The following is a 19,475-nucleotide window of genomic DNA, read 5'->3' on the forward strand; positions in this document are numbered from 1 at the left end:
ACTAGAGAAATATTCTCTAAATCCGGTCATATATGTCGACACTCGATTGTCAGTATACCAGACACCTGTGGATGTAGAGCTAGAGAGACAAGCTATGAAAGCGAATTCATCTTCCAATCTAGAAGACAAATCCTCAATGTTTGTTGAAGTTGTTGTTTGCTTCCCCTTCTCATCCTTCTTTCAATTAGGACAATGGCTAACATAGTGTACTAGCTGACCACAATTGAAGCACTTGATTTACTCAAGTCCTTCTTCTTCTTATCTCCTTTTGAGCTTGATCCCTTGTTGGAACCCTTCTTTGCCTTCCCTTTTCCTGATAGGGTTACATTCTCCTACTCCTTCTCAACCTTCGAAGTTTTCTCGTTGCTGCTGCTACTTCCATTAACTAAGTTGAGCCTAAGCTCCTCCTAAGTGAAGTCACTCCATAGGTGATCCCAACCTGGTAGTGTATCTCACCCATTGATCACTTGGACGAACACATTCCACTCCTTGGAAAACCCATTCAATGTTATTCACACCAAGCTCATCATCGCTTGGCTTATCTCCTATTGCAGCCAATTCATCTCTGGCAAGTCGAACTTTGGTGAGATAGGATACTACGTCTTCACCCTTCTGCATCTTAATGGTCCTCAGCTTTTCTCTGAGAATCAATTTCCTATTTTCTATAGGATTCTGGTACATATTCACAATCGCGTCCACATTTTCTTCACAGTGTCCTCTGCAATATGCGGAACAATATGGTCCTTGACTCCATCAAGGACAATCCTCTTAGCTTTGGCATTCACCTTTTTGTAGGTTGCCAGTGGTTGTGGATCTATTGGTATGGCAATAGTGTTTTCTGCATACTCATTCAATCCATACTCATCCATTAGGAATGGCATTCGAGCCTCTTCCACTCGTCAAAGTTGGAGGCTCCATCCAATCTATCTTGATCTCTAAAACCTGTTGCGGCCATTTCTAGAAATCTGGAAATATGGCGAAACTCAAATAAATCCGAAGAATAATAAACTAGGTTATAAACCCTCGACTTTCTCTTCATATGCCATACATTGATTTACTCTTGCAAACCTTTTGCATTGATTAGCTCTAATACCATGTGAAATTTCCTTAATTGTAGCAACTGGAATTTAATCTTCTATCTACTGGAGATTATTTGTCTTCAAATTTTAATTATAGCAAATAAAGATTAAATCATTGCTGCAATTTCCACAAATAATTACAAGAACTGAGAAATAATGCACACACACAAAATAGATGACACCAATATTTTTGGACAAATGTCCCTAGAAAAACCCCAGTGTGGGGAAAAGCAATTATGCAGATGAAGGTTTTATTATAATTCTTCAACAAAATTGAGAAATACAATCAGCTTGCCCCTCACTGGCAAAGCTCTGGCATATAACTCTGGCACCTGTCTCTGGCAACTGGAAATCAAACTATTGCCCAGCTATGCGTACTAGCTAATTCGCACTGGCTAGTATGGCCTCACAACAAAATAATTCAGCCTCCTTTTCCTTCTCGGAATGTTGGAATGTTTGTGGAGAATTTCTCCAAAAAATCTCTTCCCAATCTCTCCGCTAAAACCCCATTGTTTGTGTCTCCCTCTATGCCCTTACTATCACTAAGTGTGTTCGAATTATCTCCAAAGCCCCATCAATTTGCTCTTATAATCTCTCATTGAGCAACCAACGACCACAATCTAATCACAATCAATGGCTGAGATCAGCGTGACCCCATCAAGTGACTTTTCCATAAGACTCTAAAGCAAAACGATTTACCTCAATTAATCTGATTTAATTAACCAGTTTTCCTAACTTAGACATAGGAAAACATTTAATAATAGGCTAATTAATCTAATTAAGGAATTTCCCTTGGAAATTTTGTCTGGGTCTTGGAGATAATTATCCTCCTGTGTTCCTTAGCCTCTTAGATACCATAGAGACAAGAACACATGTCCGTTGCTACCAAAAACTAACAAGGGCATGGTACTTCAACCCAAGTTTCCCAAGTAGTGCCCCTCCTATAACCTAACGGCCTTAGACGTGGTCCCACTAGACCAAGGCCAAAGACTAAACACCTGGTAAGGTGAGAGAACAAGTTTATAGTCAAGATCGGTCAATCATCCAAATCACCCCTTTATCCACATTAGAATACCCAAAACATTAAGTAAAAGCACATGATTGCAAAATGGTTAAGTACCTGCCACATGTAATCCACCTTCATTTAAGAGGAATGCCAAATTGTGAGAGATGTTTGACTAATGCAAATGGTGAAAAAATGTGCCATATCAATCATATACTAAGCAATGTATAGGATTGTCAGTTAGATGGTTGTCCAAAGTAGGAGAAAAAATTTCTCCTATGGGGTTATCTTCTTTTGGCGGGTAACAAAGACTTCAAGGAGGTGTTTCAACAGCAAGCCAAATTCATATAGAAGAAGGTTGACTATCATTTCCATAATGGATTACTTTACAAGCTCGATGAGCTTTGTGTTCCTAAAGGCAATTGGAACTTATCAAAGAGGCTCACACCTCCAAGGTTGTAGGGAATTTTGGTGATAGGAAGACAGTTGCCAACTTACAGAGGTATGGGTAATGACCCAGAATGCAAGAAGATGAAGCATGGTATATTAGAGAATGTATACTTTATTGTGCCAGCAATCCTAGTAACACGAAATAGGGTCTATACCATCCCTTACTGATACCACTAGACCTTGGGAAAACATTTATGTGGTTATTGTGGGAGCTTTAACAACAATCAAGAAGGGGCATGACTATCTATTTGTCGTAGTTGACAAGTTCAGCAAGATGTGCATTCTCATGCTTGCAAAAAGATCATCAAAGGACAAAAAGTAGCAAACATGTTCATTGAACAGGTTTGGGTGCACTTTCGGATACCAAGCAGCATCATCCCAAGTAGGGATACCAAATTTCTAGGTGCATTTTATACTACATTATGGGAGAAGATGGACACTAAGTTGAATAGATATACAACAATCCATCCATTAATAGATCGGCAGGAAGTAGTCAATGGAACATTGGTATAGCTTTTAAGGGGTTACAATTAAAAGCATCCAAAGACATGGGATGAAAATCTGACCTATATACAACAATCTTATAACAAGCAATCCACACTCCTACTAGTAGGTCATCTTTTGAAACTTACTTTGGATATATGCCACTTTCACCCTTGGATGTTGTATATGGATAGCAAGGAGTGAGGAAGGACCTCAAAGCAGACGCATTGAGAGAGAAAAAAATGTTAAGATGAGTAGGCAGGTCCATTTGCAAGTATAAAAGATGCTAAAGAAGTCACAAGAACAGAGTAGTTGTTTAGAGTGGGAGATAGTGTTTGGTTAAAACTAAACAAGGAAAGACTACAAGGTCCAAGTAAGAAGATCAAGTCTCTATGATATGGTCCTTTTGAGATATTGGAAAAGGTGGGAGATAATGCTTATAGAATTAGTCTACCCCCATACATGTGCATTTACTCAGTAGAGAACGTGGAGAATCTCAAAATCTATGAGGCCTCCCTGTTGGATCAAGAAGAGGAGCAAGTCCTACCTTCCGTAGAGGATTTAGCACAATATGCAACCAGATTTCGCAAAGGACCCAATTTTGTGGAAGAGGTCCAAAACTATAGAACAAAGGCAGCATGACCTTTGGCAAATTGAGTTGAAAGGACAACTTCTAGGCAAAGCAAAGCGGTACTCTAGGGAGAAGGTCGAGAAAAATTTTGCTCACCTCATTCAATCTAGCTTTTGGGGACCAAAGCCTCCCTCAATGGGGAGTTATGATCTGGATTGGATCATTATATTATTTTCCATCTATTTCAATGCTTTCAGAGTGGAAAATTTTGGAGGAATCAACTTGCAGGTGTTGATGTTTTGGGTAGCATCAGGAGTATTCTCACATGTGGGGCAAGTGGGCTAAGTGATGGGCCTTTGCATGCATAGACCCATGGTATTCTTAGAACCCATGGTATTATAATGACCCATGGTATTGCACCCTTTGGAAAAGTAAAAGTACAAGGGTGAGTGACTCGTTCTTGTGGCTTGGCAAGAGAGTTGAGAGGGTTGAGTTGGGTTGAAAGGGCTTATGGTGGTTGACAAGTAGGCCTCATATTTGTAGAGGGCCAAGAGGGTTGTAATAGGCATCAGATCTGTGGATGACCGAAAGGGCTAAGTAGGGACGAGAGGGCTTGTTGTCAACAAGGGTCGAGAGGACCTATGGAAGGTGGTTGGCAAGACGGCGATTCTCCCAAGAGAAGGTCGAGTAAGCCTCAAGCCTGTGGAGGGCCAGGTTGGTCGATAGGGTCGACCAGGGCCAAGACAAACAAGTTGGGCCAAGAGGGCCTGTGGAAGGTGGTCAAAACTCAGCAAGAGAGCATCTTGTGAAGGAGAAGGTCGAGTAAGCCTCAGATCTTTAAGTGTCGAGAGGGCTTATGGAAGGTGGTCGACAAGAGAGTGATTCTCTCAAGAGGAGAAGGTTGAGTAAGCCTCAAACCCCTTGAGGGTCGAAAGGTCATGTGGAAAGCAGATCAGCAAGAGAGCATATTGTGGCTTGGTATGACAATCGAAAGGGCCATGAAGGCCATGTAGGGACGGGCCAAGAGAGTTCGAAGGACTGAGCAGGCAAAAGGGTCGAAAGGGTCGAACGAGGCGAGAGGGTTGGAAGGACCAAGCAAGACAAGCAAGGCCGAGAGGGTCGAACGGGGCTGAGATAGCCAAGCATGGCTAAGAGGGCCAAGAAGGCTTGTGCTAGGCCTCAGATCTATGGAAGTGTTGAGTAGGCCTCAGATCTGTAGAAGGGATGAGTAGGGCTCATATTAGAGGCCTGGCCAGAAGGGCCAAGCGAGATAGAAGGGCCATGGAGGGCCGAGAGGGTCAAGCAAGGCCAAGAGGGATGAGCGGGCTAAGTAGGGTTGAGAGGGTCGAGCAAACTAGCAGGGGCAGAGGATCAAGAGCAAGAGGCTCCTAAGGTTGAGCATGGACCAACAGCACTAGTAGCAAGGACACAGCCTGTAGATATGGAAGAGGACCAAGATGTTCCTTCGAGCTCTACCAGGAAGAGGTCGAGATGGGTCCAAGGAGAAGAGACACCATATAATGGCACTAGCTTCAAGAGGAGGAGGAGTGTGATACTCTAGTGTGCCAAGTCCGAGGAAGGTACAAGGAGCAGGGAGGGAGACAAATCCAGATCAGACGAGGAAGATCAAAGGATAGATCTAAGGCTTGATTAGGAAGATAACTTTAGGTTTATCACCACATATGCAATTCCTTGGTTGGGTCATTATCTCAATTACGAAGCTTGAGTAGGTTTTGAGAAGAATTTAATGAAGAACTGTAGATTGGGCAAAACTTGTGTGTGATATGTTATTGTGCACGCTCTAATTGTTGGTTTTATAAGTTAATTTGAGACTATTACTAGATTTGGTGTGTGTGTGTGTGCACTAAGTCTAGTGCACAAAATCTCACATGGTATCAAAGCATGGTTTCTGAGAAGGGTAGTTGGATCTAAGATATGCACAGGTGACAGCTCCAAGAGGGAGATGTAGTAACTGTTGCAGGTAGCAGCAGTGTTTTGAAGACCCATGCCAAGAGAGTTGGCTAAGTATGATAAACTACTGGTGAAGGCCAAGATTAAAAAGCCTAGTGAGACATGGAATAGAAGCCATTCAACAAAGTGATTATTGAGCACAAGACAGGGTGTGAAGTTTGCAAGAGATGCAACCCGAGCCAATCGTGAGTCTAAGTAAGAGATCGAGGGAAAGAGCAATTGTCGAGCAACTACCATTGGGCACATGTGACACCGATAGGTTTGCCAGCACATGGGTATTGTGAACATCCAGGCTGTGAGTGTCAACAAGGCTCAGCCAGACTGTAATAGCAAAGAAGAAAGAGTGCAGGTGGATTTGACAGTGTTTCAAGGAGGCCGAATTGTTGGAGATTTCAGGGTCGAATTGCGAAAGTGAGGAAATCAATTTATTGGATAGGTCGATTTGTCAAGACCGAATTTCCTATAGCATCAAAGATTGTGCCAGGGAAAGAAGAAGGGTTGAGTTGTTGGTGAATAGGTGGGCCGAATTTCTCTAGGCCGAATTGCTTCAAAGGCTGATTTCCAGTTTGCCAAAATTCATAGGGTCGAATTCTTCCGACGGGGCCAAGTTACAAGTTCCAGTCAATGCATATTTCCTTGGTTGCGACAGGAAGTTACAGTGCAAAGACAATGAGGGCCGATAAGGCTATGCACACTGCAGGAGAAAGCAATCAAATGCATGGGTGCAATAGCGCACAGGCTGCAGAGAGGCCAAGTCGGGACAGTGAGCAAGACTGCTAATAGGGCTACGTGATGCAACCATCATCAGTGGGCTATGGAAGCAATGCCACATAGCAGTGTGAAGGATCATCTCGTGAGCAGGGTGCCATGCTGGGCATGATAAAGTAGTTATAGGATGCAATGGCCAGCAAGAGTCGCTAGGCATAATCGAGTAGTTGCAGGATGTCGTGGCCAGTAAGAGTCGCTAGGCAGAGGATTTGTCGTGATAAACATAAGTCGACAAAGTTGGTAGCAACCGAGAGGGTCACTAGTAGAGACCATATAGAGTGTACAAAGGCTTACCAACAAGATTGGCGGAGGTCAACCCATAGAGGGAGAGAGCGAGACCGTACTAGTCAATGGTTTGGCAGCAATGCTAGAGAGACCAAGCACTAGGAGCTACAAGATGGAGAACGAGGCTTGGGATGTTGCACAAGAGCCAAAGGGTAAGCCAGTTCCCGGTGGTTTTTCCACAAGTACCTTCCTTACTAAGAGGGAGACCCCCGCTCAACACTCTCGACTCTCTTGCCAAGCCACCTTTCGCAAACCCTCTCAGCGCTCAAAGCTCTTCCACAGATCCTCTTGTCCCTCCATAAACCCTCTTGGCCCTTATAAAACCAGCAATTAGATCATGCACAATAACATATTACACATAAGTTTTGCCTAATCAACAGTTGTTCACTAAATTCTTCTCACAACCTACTCGAGCTCCCTTTTTGGGATAATAGCCCAACTGAGGAATTACATATACAGCAATAAACTTGGAGTTATCCACCTAATCAAGCCCTAGATCTGTCCTTTGATCTTCCTCGACTGATTTGGATCAGTCTCCCTTGCTACTCCTTGCACCTTCCTCGAACCCAGCACATTGGGATATCACACTCCTCCTAAGGCTAGTGTCATATGGTGTGTCTTCTCCTTGAAACCATCTTGGCCTCCTCCTAGTAGAGCTCGAAGAGACATCTCACTGCTCCTCTTCTATAGGTTGTCCCTACTAGTTTTGTTGGTCCATACTCAACCTTAGAAGCCTCTTGTTCCTCATCCTCTACCCCTGCTAGCTCACTCGTCCCTCTCGGCCTTGCTCGACCCACTCGACCCTTCTTGGCCATTCTAGCCATCTTGGCCCTCCTAGCCAAGCCATTGATCTGAGGCCTACTCAGCCCTTCCACAAATATGAGCCCTACTCAGCCCTTCAACGAATCTGAGGCCTGCCACAAGCCCTCTTGGCCCTGCTTGACTACCTCGGCCCCACTTAGGCCTCTCGGCCATGTTCGACCCACTCAATCCTTTTGTCCTTCTTAGCCCTTTCGGCTCTCTTGCCAAGCTTCAAGACACTCTCTTGCTAAGGCACCTTCCACAGGCCCTCTCAGCCTTCAAGGGGTCTAAGGCCTACTCGACCTTCTCCTCCTAAGAGAATTATTCTCTCGTCGACCACCTTCCATAGGCCCTCTTAGCCCTCAAAGGTTTGAGGCCTACTCGTCCTTCTCCGCCACAAGATGCTCTCTTGCCGACCACCTTCCACAGGCCCTCTCAACGCTCTCAGCCGAAGTCCATTGTCTCGAGCCTCTCGGCCCCACTCAACCTTCTCCTGAGAGAATCGCTATCTCTCCAACCACCTTCCATAGGTCCTCTCGACCCTTGCCGACAACGAGCCCTCTCAGCCCTCCACAAATCTAAGGCCTACCACAAGCCCTATTGACCCTCCACAAATCTAAGGCCTACTTATCGACCACCACGAGCCTTCTCAACCCTCTCGGCTCTCTTGCTAAGCCACGAGAACAAATCGCTCACCCTTATACTTATACTTTTCCAAAAGGTGCAATAACATGGGTCTATACCATGGTTCATCGTAATACCATGGGTCTATGGGTACAAATCCCCATAACTTAGCCCACTTGCCCTAATCGTGAGAATACTCTCGATGCTACCCAAAACATCAACACTCCCTCTTAGCGAGGGATGTATTCTCACAACACCACCTAGAAGTGGCTCTGCCTTTTAACCTGGAACACATCTCCAACCGTGATCCACTACCACAACTGCATCATATGACACCAAAGCAATTCTCATTGTATGACAGGGACCCTTCTTCGAAGACACACTACTCCTAAAAGCCTCCCGCTCTTGAGCATCCTGCATGGCCATCTTGTACCATGACTTCCTAAACTTGAAGATTGTCTTCCTCTAAGTTGTTGACTCCCTCTGAGCCTACTGACTCCCTTTGAAGCCCAACTCCCCCTAACTCCATATCACAGGCTTTCTCGACCCTCAAGGTCTCTGCTTGACCTTCACTCCAAGTTTCTCACTTCGATCTCCAATGGCTATCTCATCCCTCTGACAATCTTGGTCTTTCCTTCTTGACCCTTCTCCTATCATAGGAACATGCAAAAGTATCTACCCAAGCTACAAACTCTAACAGCAGGGTCATTTTAATAATAGGTCCCAATTCAGAAAATTGGAGTTTGAAACCATCAAAAGCTTTTTGAGGCATCAAATGGCATTTTTTAGGATCAAAACTTTCTAAACTTGAATTTTGACCCTTTGACATTGGTCGACACTCAAAGACTTTTCTAATGGTGCAAAGATCACATCAAATCGGAGCTCATATGCAAAAGTTATGCCTCCTACAAGTTGACCTATTGTGTTGACCACCATGGTACGAGAGGATGTCACGTCAACCTTTGTTACTCGTGCATATGGGTTAGTCGTATGTGGACTTTCAAGAAGAATCTAGAAAGTCCAAAACCATAACTCTAATTAAGGGTTAAGGAAACCTGAAACTTAACCCTGGATGGCTATCAACAATGTTAAATACCATGTCGCTAAGAGAAGGGGTTCCATTCTATGTCATTGTATCTATTCCATAGTTGAGCAGAGCAACTAGCAATGGAATGTTAGAGACTAGAACAGTAGGGGATAGGATTTTGTAGCAATATTAGAAGCCACATAACTCATGTAAATCCACAAGGTGTACCTCTTTCTTTGTATTTGCATATTTCCACACAAGAGAAAAGAGAGCAGAGTGACCTAACCTTCTAGCTAGGTCTTCTCCATACGAGTTTCCCAAGGTGGATCTTGTGTTTGTTTATGGATGGTGTGTGAGTATTCTTTTGGTTCTCTATTTTTTGCATTTCAACTATTTCATGCTTTTAAGCATAAAACCAATAATTAAAGAACCTGAGATCTAAAGGAAATTACCCTTCACAACAAAGATTTCAATATTTTATTAGATATGTTGTAGCAAATTGTTCCAATGGAATATCCACGGCAATTTACAGATCACTCAAGAAACAAACTTGAAGTAGTTGTATAATAGAGGAAGCATTTACGAAGGACCTCCAAGAGGTCAAAAAGAATATAGATGACCATGCCACATAAGCATTCAAAATTGTTAATCTCACACTTGACTATGCCTTCCAAGATATCCATGGAACGAATCTTAGTCCTAATGAAAATAGACAAATTCAAGCACTTGGTCTCCAATTTGAAAAGAATTTCCAGTATTCAATACAATTGAAGCTCTTCTCACATGATGAGAAAGGAACCTTAAAAAAAAATCGTCACATCCTCGGCAAATTCTCAACCTCTTCTATAAAAGATGACTCAATGATCAAGCACAACCCTTGCCACGAAGTTAACCAAGATCATCTTTTGGATGGAAATGCGCACACTGACACTGATCTCCCCCAAAACAATGAAGAAGAAGCCCCTAGTAAAATTGATCCAAGCATCATTCACCACATAATGGTCAGTGTCGATAGTGATAACTACAACATCTTAAATACTTTAAGAATCTTTTGTTTTGCTTTTTAGCAGACCGTTAAGGGGTTTATTTTGAAGTCGAAAATCCTATACTGTTAATTGTATATGGTAACACACTTGTTTCACAAATTTTTTGCTATACCATTGGAGATGTTGAAAATGGAAGGAATCACAATGCCTTCAATGATACTATGTAAATATTTATGCAAATAATACAATGAGTTTTTGTCAAAAAATATTATAATAGTATAAAAAGAGGCTTAGAGCTTGCCAATTGGACCACTTTCCCATACAATACATATCAAACCAAACAGTTATTGTTAATTTTCTAATACTATATCTGATTTATTTATACCTCAACAACTTTTTTATACCCAAAAATTATTTACTCAATAAAATCTGAAAATTACCGGAAAATAAAATCATTGGTATTTTAACTTTCAAAAATTAAAATGCAGCAGAAATAAAAAAGGAAAATCAATCACACTACGACAGAAATTTAAAAAAAAAATCCCTACACAATCTTCCTTCACTTTAAATTACTCTAGAAAATTGGGGCTTAAACCTACAGAGAATACATACAAAAATCTATTGGACCCTGAAAATCAGCCCCATTGGAAAATGGCTTCAAGGAATTTTGCCCACTGGAAATTGGCACTCCTAGAAGAATTTGAACCTTGGAGAATTTATCCTCCCTCACTAGCAACTCGGCCCCTCCTTTTCCTCTCATATGGCCCTTGTGCACTTGAGAAATTTGACCCCTAGATATTTCGACCCTCCTCTTCAAATAACTTAGCCTCTCTCTCCTAGACTCGATCTCCCTGAAAATTTCTCCCAAAATTCCCCTGCTGCAATCCTTTTCCCTTCTCTTCAGTCCTAGAGTCTCTCACTCCTTGAGAAAATCATTTTCTCAACAATAGCACTATAATTGTGTCTTCATCCTCACCCATAGGTTCTCTTTATAATTTCTCATTGGGCCAAATCTTTAATCTCCAAAGTGATTAAGAGCTAGGATTAAATCCTAGATTTCTTTGATCCATAGTGAAGATTAGATCTAAGTCACTTAAATAATTAATTATTTATTCGTCGAAAAAAATAAAAACCCAAAGTCAAAATTAATTAAATAATTAATCAATGTACTTTTTCCTAAGTTGAAACTTAAGAACGAGATCATATTAGTTGCTCTTCTCGAACAACCACCTAAAGAGGACTTCTTCTCCTGCATGCAAGACACCAGCCTATGCAGAAGACCTTCCAAAGCTACAAAATCAACAGTTATGCAGCTATGGCTCTAAGCGTGCCTAGATATAAATATCTATTTGTTTTATCATTGTCTCTAAATCTCAACAATTTAAGTCCTTGACCTTTACTATTATCCTTATACATTCAAATGCTAAGAGGTCTATAACAAACACTAAAAAGAGTAGAACAAGGTAAAAATGTGTATATCCTCATGGTCAAACTGACAACTAAGTTTCCTAATATTGCCCTTCATGTGATTCTATTGAAATTTAACTTCTTTCAAGGCATAATTGATGGAGAAACTCAAAGGTGTAACATTATTTTCTACATGGCTTTGTAGTACATCTTTCTCTCCGGGCGGGTTTGTTTTAGTTGATCAGTCCTCCCTGCTTCACTTCAATGAACCATTACTTCAACTCTTGCAAATCATCCCTAACTAATGTGAACTACTTGAACAGTTCTAGTATGACAACTTAAGTATGGTCATTTCTTCCTTAAGCCCTCCAAGGTGGTCTACCACCTCATCTCACAATTTCTTAGCTAAAACATTTACATTCTTGATACCCCTGTTGAGAATTCAATAGGGCAATGTATATGTTAATTATCTTAACTTGATCACTGTTTGTGTTACCCTTTTACTTATTAGTTTTGATCTTTATTATTCCAATGTGCAATACATCAAGCATCTACCAAAACAGTAAGAACAGTGAAACAGTATATAGGCTGCAAGCCAGGGCCAAAACCCCACCTCTTGAGGGGAAAACCCGAAAATCTCTTCTTATCTTTCAGATCTTTCAATTGACAAATACCATGACCTAAACTCAGACAAATACCCTCCAAGATCAAGTCTTCCTCGACGTCCAACTACAATATCTTCGATTTCCCAGTAAATCCAAAGTTTTGTTGCCTAGCAACTGTTGCTTCTTCTCTGGGAGACGTCGATCTCCCTCTAACTGCTCTTCCCTTGACTTCACTTGCCTTTATTCGAGTCCTAGGGATAGTAGGAAACCTTAAGGGACCTTCGCTTGCCTTCTTGCTCTTCTTGCTTCCAAAATCGAACCTTAGACTTCCCAGTGCAGAAACCCTAACTTCGTACTTCCAAAAGAATTTGTTGCTCAGACTTTGCACTGCCCCAGAAGATTTTGCTCTCCAGAAGAAAATGTTGCCCAGATTTCATACTGCCCCAGAAGATTTTGCTGCCCAGATTTTGTATGGCCCCAGAAGATTTTGTTGCCCAGAAGAAACTACTGCCCAGATTTCGTACTGCCCCAGAAGATTTTGCTGCCCAGAAGAAAATGCTGCGCAAATTTCGCACTACCCCAGAAGATTTTGCCGCCTAACTGAAACTATTGCCCAGATTTCGTATAAGAGATGAGTAAGTGAATGATCCAAATGGAGGACGAGTTCTTCTTATATATAGGATTCCTTCAAGGGTGGACATGTCTCTTCACTTAGGCTAACTTGACAACTCATGTAAGCCGCCTTGATCTTGGAGGTATTTCACATTTTCAAGACAAAATAATTTTTTTTTTACAATTTACAATGTGCCCACAGGGTCTTCCATATATGACAATGACTCTTATACCTAGGACAAACCCTAAAAGCACTCAATGGGTGCTTGACCTATAAAATAAAAGAACTTGAGCATGAAACCCATGCTCCAATAATAATAATAATTTATTTTTCTTTTTATATATACAAGGATACATTTCATACTAATGAAGATCGAACCTAGTTACACATTTTTCAACACTCCCTATTAACTAGGGAGGTATTCATAGAAGATACATGGTCATTCTCAATGTGAAGAGATCTCATAAGAAGAGTCAGATTGGTAACCCATCTGTCCAGCATCATAATGACAAGCATTGTTATATAGCAAGGCCTCAACTAACAGCTCTATCTCTCCACAAGATCAGAGCACAATGTTGGCGAGACCAATGATGTGTAGACACCAACATCATTGTCTCTCCAAGGTACATACCCCACCTAGGTGTTCCCAAAGTATGACCTCTCGCTAGACTATTCTTATCTTGGGTAGCTAATCCTCAAAGAATATCAGTCCACGACTACTCTTATCTTGAATTCCCTACCACATTCTCAAAGAGTATCGAATGCCAGATGGTTACCCAACCCTCCATTCTTTCTTCCCAAGTGAAGACAAGAATGCTTGTGCCTATCCCTCCCTCTCAATCCGAGAGGACAAATCCACCAAACCCAGCTTGTCCCTTAAGTATACAAGCTTCTTGTTTGGAAGTGATTTTGTCAATATGTCAACTAATTGTTCATCAGTGAAGATATATTGTAGCTGCACCACACCATTTTGCACTAGATCTCGTATATAGTGAAACTTTGATATTCTTTGTCTTCCCATGAAACAATGGGTCCTCAGACAAACGAATACAACTTGTGTTATCACAACGTATCACTGTAGGGTTCATCGGTCCTTCAAATAAGTCAGGCAACAGCTTCCTTAACCCAACTTCTTCCCAGCTAACTTCACATGCTGCAAGATATTCTGCAATCGAATCCTGCTTTCCTTCTTTTAGCAACACTAATAAGTGTATTCTCCAGTTTCCTTTTCCTGCTCATGGCCTTCACTCAGACTTACGGTTGTTAGTCCTGGCCTAGTGCATGACACATTGACACATAAAGCAAAGAACCACATCTGTCACTCCCTCTCAACCAAGAAGCACCTCTTTATCCGGACTCCCTCTTAATCTTAGGGAGATCTCTTCTATTCATGCTTCCTCCGAGAGATCAGCTTCTTCTTTTTCGACATAGGAGAATCTTTTCGTGGCTTCCAATCATTTCATCAAAGTTATCATCAACCTCATCATGCTTGTCACATCGAGCATCTTCACCAAGTTGAAGATTGTGTACTTGCACAGCTTAGATAGCAAGTACAACCAAATCTATAGAAGCATGATGTTAGCCATATCAGAATCACGGAAGCATTTCAACTTTATACAAATCAGATACCCAGACTTTTAAACAAGAGACATATACTCTTCAACATCTTGCTAGGGACTTTTGTTACACATCCTAGACTACTTCAAAACACTTTCTCATTCCATCTAGGGTTTCAATGTGTCTTCCAAAGGTATGACATACCTTAATACAACATATAGCAAACCCTAGAAACAATTCACATAAATATAGATCTACAAAGTATCTAACAATCTTTCAAAATATATATGTTAGACTTCTCAATAGGGATTCATACAAATCCTAGCATTCATACAACAAAATCAATCACAGTCAATCACAGCTTAGTCATTAACCTGACCAGCTTCCACTAGGGTTAGTTCCAACTCCTAGATTTTCAATCAACCATCAAACAGTCACTAACATGACCAACCATCACTAGGGTTAGTTGCAAACCCTAGATTTCCAATCAATTATAAATCTCAACCAAAGATTCAGAATTTCAACAATCTTTCACATATCTCAAATCATCATATTTCAGAGATTTTATTTTGACTAAGGTTTAACTCAAAAACCCTAGAAATTCATAGATCTCAGATTGTTACATTACACATACTAGACAATTTTAACTTCACTAGGGTTTAGCTATAACACCCTAGATTTCCAAACATCAACATCCTAGAATCGCAAACAAGGACTTCTATTAAATCATGACCATCAATGACTAGGTCAACATATATCTAGGAAATCATAACCATACATCAACATATCATATGTCTAATAACATAAATACATTTGACCTAGACCAACCTAGGACTTTAACCAAAAGAACATATCCATATATATGCCTAGATTTTATCATTATGTAAATATATATCATATCATGTGTTAGTCAAACCCAACTTCACAAATATCAATAAGAGTTAGACACACAATCATCTTGATTACACTAGGGTTTGATCAGACAAACACACTCATACCAAGGAAAACATTTCTAAGACAATATGAGGGACCTACTCACACATTCCACCAAACCCTGATGAGCTAGGGTTCCAATGTAGAACAAACCCTACATTACCAAAAACTCACAAGTTCCAAGATTTTAGACCTTATCATTCCATCCTAACAAATTAGGATTTCCTGATCATACCAAAATCCCAAACATGACATCATCAATGAAGACTTCAACTGGCATTTCACAATATCCCTAATCAGCTTAGGATTTCAAACATTCACATTAGCATACCCTTTGGTTAGGGTTTTCCAAAACCTGTCTAGGGTTCTACATAGTCAATCAAGAATATGAGTGGGGTGGGTAGATTTATCAAGAGATGAATCACCCAAACAAGAATCACTAAGATTCAATACAGCTAGTCATAACAAGGTTAGTAATAGATCATCAAATGAATAATTCTTTCAATCAATGTATTCAAAGCATACCTTTCCTTCTTGACTAACCTTGTTTTGAGAGATCCTCCTTGCAGATGTTTTTCCTAATCAAGATAACAGAGGGAGAAAGGTGATTAGTATTTAATATAATCAAAACTAAATGAGTACATAAACCCAAAACTGAAAAGACATGATGTACTTATCTTTGAGAGTTGTTGGGGACTCTCTCTGAAGCTTGAGGGAAACCTACAAACTGGAACAAGCATAATGTTGTTGAGGTGGATGTTGCTTCCATCTTCTAGTTTTATGGATGATGATCCAATGCCTCTTGTTGTCTCCAAGTTCCACAGAATATGCGGATTTTCCTTTTTATAAGGTCTTCAATTGGTGGGAGTGACCAATCATGTGCCTTGATGCACTCTTTGATGCCTTTCTTGAGATGGCTTGCAATCCTTTTGATGACCTTCTTCATTGTAGAGGAGATCTTCATGATGCGCCCTTAGAGAACCAAAGCTATGATACCATGTTGAGAATTCAATAGGGCAATGTATATGTTAATTCTTTTAACTTGATAACTGTTTGTGTTACCTTTTTACTTATTAGCTTTGATCTTTATTATTCCAATGTGCAATACATCAAACAGCTACAAAAATAGTAAGAACAGTGACACAGTATATAGGCTGCAAGCCAGGGCCAAAACCCCTCCTCTTGAGAGGAAAACCCAAAAATCTCTTCTTATATTTCAAATCTTTCAAGCGACGAATACCATGACCTAGACTCAGACAAATACCCTCCAAGATCAAGTCTTCCTCGGCCTCCAGTTGCACTATCTTCGACTTCCCTGTAAAAATCTGGAATTCTGCTGCCCAACAACTGCTGCAACTGCTGCTTCTTCTCTAGGAGACTTCGATCTCCCTCTAACTACTCTTCCTTTGACTTCGCTTGCCTTTATTCGAGTCCTAGGGCTAGTTGGAAACCCTATGGGACCTTCGCTTGCCTTCTTGCTTCCAAAATCGGACCTTAGACTTCCCAGTGCAGAAACCCTAACTTCGTACTTCCAGAAGAATCTGCTGCTCAAACTTTGCACTGCCCCATAAGATTTTGCTACCCAAATTCCGTATTGCCCCAGAAGATTCTACTGCCCAGATTTCATACTGCCCCAAAAGATTCTACTGCCCAAAAGAAACTGTTGCCTAGATTTCGTACTACCCCAGAAGATTTTGCTACCCAGATTTCGTATAAGAGATGAGTAAGTGAATGATCCAAATGGAAGACGAGTTCTTCTTATATATAGGCTTCCTTCAAGGGTGGACATGTCTCTTCACTTAGGCCAACTTGATAGCTCATGTAGGCCGACTTGATCTTGGAGGTATTTTCACATTTTCCAGACAAAATAAATTTTCTTTTACAATTTGCAACGTGCCCATAGCGTTTTCCATATAGGACAATGACTCTTATACCTAGGACAAACCCTAGAAGCACTCAATGGGTGCTTGACCTATAAAATAAAAGAACTTGAGCATGAAACCCATGCTCCAATAATAATAATAATTTCTTTTTCTTTTTATATATACAAGAATACATTTCATACTAATGAAGACCAAACCTAGTTACGCATTTTTCAACAACCCTAGGGTGTGTAAGGAAGGGCCATTAGGCCAAATATTAAAAGCAATGCAGAAAATGCTTTCTTTCCCAAAAATAAAAGTAAAATAGCCATGATTTGTGGGATAAGCCATAGAGGATACTAGTTTGGATAATCATAAAATGCAGGGAAGGCTTTTCCAAGGATGACTGAAAAACGAATGGTATTTTGTTACTTACATTGTGATGACTAATGTATGCAATGACCATAGGCTTCTAGTTATTTGATTTCTCCTCATTGAATTGTCTAAAACAATAATCCCGCTCCCTTCAATCTTCCTCCCTTGCCTTTTAATAGCTCTCATTGGATCAGGCCCTCTGATTGAAATCAAGTGCATAATTAACAAGATTTTATGAGCAACAAAGTGATGAGTTCAACTTAGTTTAGATCCATTCTTTACAAAGGCAACCAACATTTTAAACCAATTATTTTTAGCTACAAAATTAACCAAACGCCAATCAGATTCCATTTCTAGACAATAATCAGTCCGAGAGAATATATTCCCACATTCCCTCGTTGATCTTAAAATCTTACTGTTGACTGAAAGGAAACTCTTTCATTTGCCACCTGACTCACCAACTTATTTGTACTTCTTGGAATGTGATTCTATTCTTACCTTCCTGTAACATAATAGAGATTTTCAAATTAAAGCTTCCCTGTTGCTCTCTTTTATTGGAAGGACTTCAAGAAACATGCCCCAAGGTGCTGCACCGCATAAAACGAAGTTCCTTCCGCTTAGGTACAAGGTCTAACTATTTTGCCAAATCACTTAGGACTTGTGCCTGACCGCATCCCCTTGATGTTCGTGCCATTTCGGTGGGGCGGAGCATAGCAAGAGCGGAACCCCAATGGCTGGCATAATACTCATGCAAGCTTACTAGAGAACCAATTCAATGTTGGACCCCCATTGCTCTTTCACCCAGTTGATGATTAGCATCAAATCACTTTCCACTTGCGACAGTTCAGGTCGCTTTAGGGCCATGGCCCATAAATTCGGCATTTCTATTAGAAGATTGACCCACGCCCACGCCATAAACACAAACTCCCCGTCGTTATTAATTGCACATAACCCTTCCTGCTTTACTTCTGCCTGAATTTCCATTTGAAAACCCATGAAAAAATTATTTTGTGATATGCAAAGTGACTGAGATCCCAATCAATATGGTCCATTGGCCTATGGGAATGGTAAGTAAATGATGTTTATTGTAAGGAAACGAAGGTATAAATCTCGTGGACACCTTGCCCTCTATTCTCCAAATTGATGCCAGTCAATAAATAAAAAGCCCATATTCCCTTTACATCAAGATCCTGACTACTCTGGAATTTTGTCAATTTAAATTTTCTTGGAAGCTGTGTTTGTTATTGCCGCCAAACGTTTCATAAATATGGCACCAGACTTTACATGGGCCCATCTAAACTTCCCATATTTGGAAATAGTCACAAACTGTATACTCTTAAAGGAAAAAGATGTCTCCTGCTAGAAAAATCGGCATTTTGCAGGCCATGAAACCAAAACACCGTTTAAAGTTTTTTACATCAGGCGAGTAATTCCAACACTAATCCCAGGATTATAACATATATGGGGCGATTTGTTCTCCAAGTATAATTTGCAGAGAATTTATGCTTAACTTAGCAAAGTTTAAAGGAAATATTGGAACTTACATTTTAGAGAGGCGGAGTAAGCAGCATAGCACATGGAATCCGAGAGCTTCGAAGCGCTCGGGTATGGAGGCGACTGATACCGAGACTGTGAAGGAGACGATGCCATCGTATCTATAACCTCAGGAACGCTTCCCGACTATCGAGCAAGTACATATATATACATTTCACGTAATGTTAGAGTTAGGTGTTGCCGAAGGTAAGTAGAAACACCTGGTAATAGAGATCTTGTTGAGAAATACCTCGCACTTAGATCAGTGTTAAGTGTTGGCCAAGGTACTTTGAAGTTTTAGTGTTTTTTTTGAAGTCTTTTTCTTTTATTTTCTATTTCTTTTTCTTTCTTTCTTTTCTTTGTGTTTCTGAACACTTCTAGGTGGGCCACATGCTCAGCCAATTCAACCAATGGACTCTAACTTAATAGATTCAAGGATCATTCAACTTATCTCTCATGACAGAGGGTCAAAAATATGGCAAGAGTACTAGCTGAGATTTATCTTAACTCCGAACGTGAGTAGTAACTTAGATCCATCTTAA

At 40.7% G+C, this 19,475-nt stretch overlaps 1 protein-coding gene across 1 annotated transcript in view; it reads right to left on the reverse strand.

The window, feature by feature from the left end:
* Positions 1-19,191, reverse strand: part of LOC149254848 (Cox19 family protein (CHCH motif)) — a 155,033-nt gene extending 135,842 nt beyond the window's left edge. The window contains exon 1 of the mRNA XM_089457135.1: positions 18,945-19,191. Coding sequence (XP_089313261.1) covers positions 18,945-19,050 — 106 coding nt within the window. The 5' untranslated portion in view covers positions 19,051-19,191. The remainder of the gene's footprint in view (positions 1-18,944) is intronic.
* Positions 19,192-19,475: the final 284 nt, after the last annotated feature.

The sequence above is a fragment of the Pinus tabuliformis genome, chromosome 7 (assembly GCF_031772625.1).
Source record: "Pinus tabuliformis cultivar Carrire ecotype Pingquan chromosome 7, CPIR1, whole genome shotgun sequence".
In the NCBI taxonomy this organism is placed as follows: Eukaryota; Viridiplantae; Streptophyta; class Pinopsida; order Pinales; family Pinaceae; genus Pinus; species Pinus tabuliformis.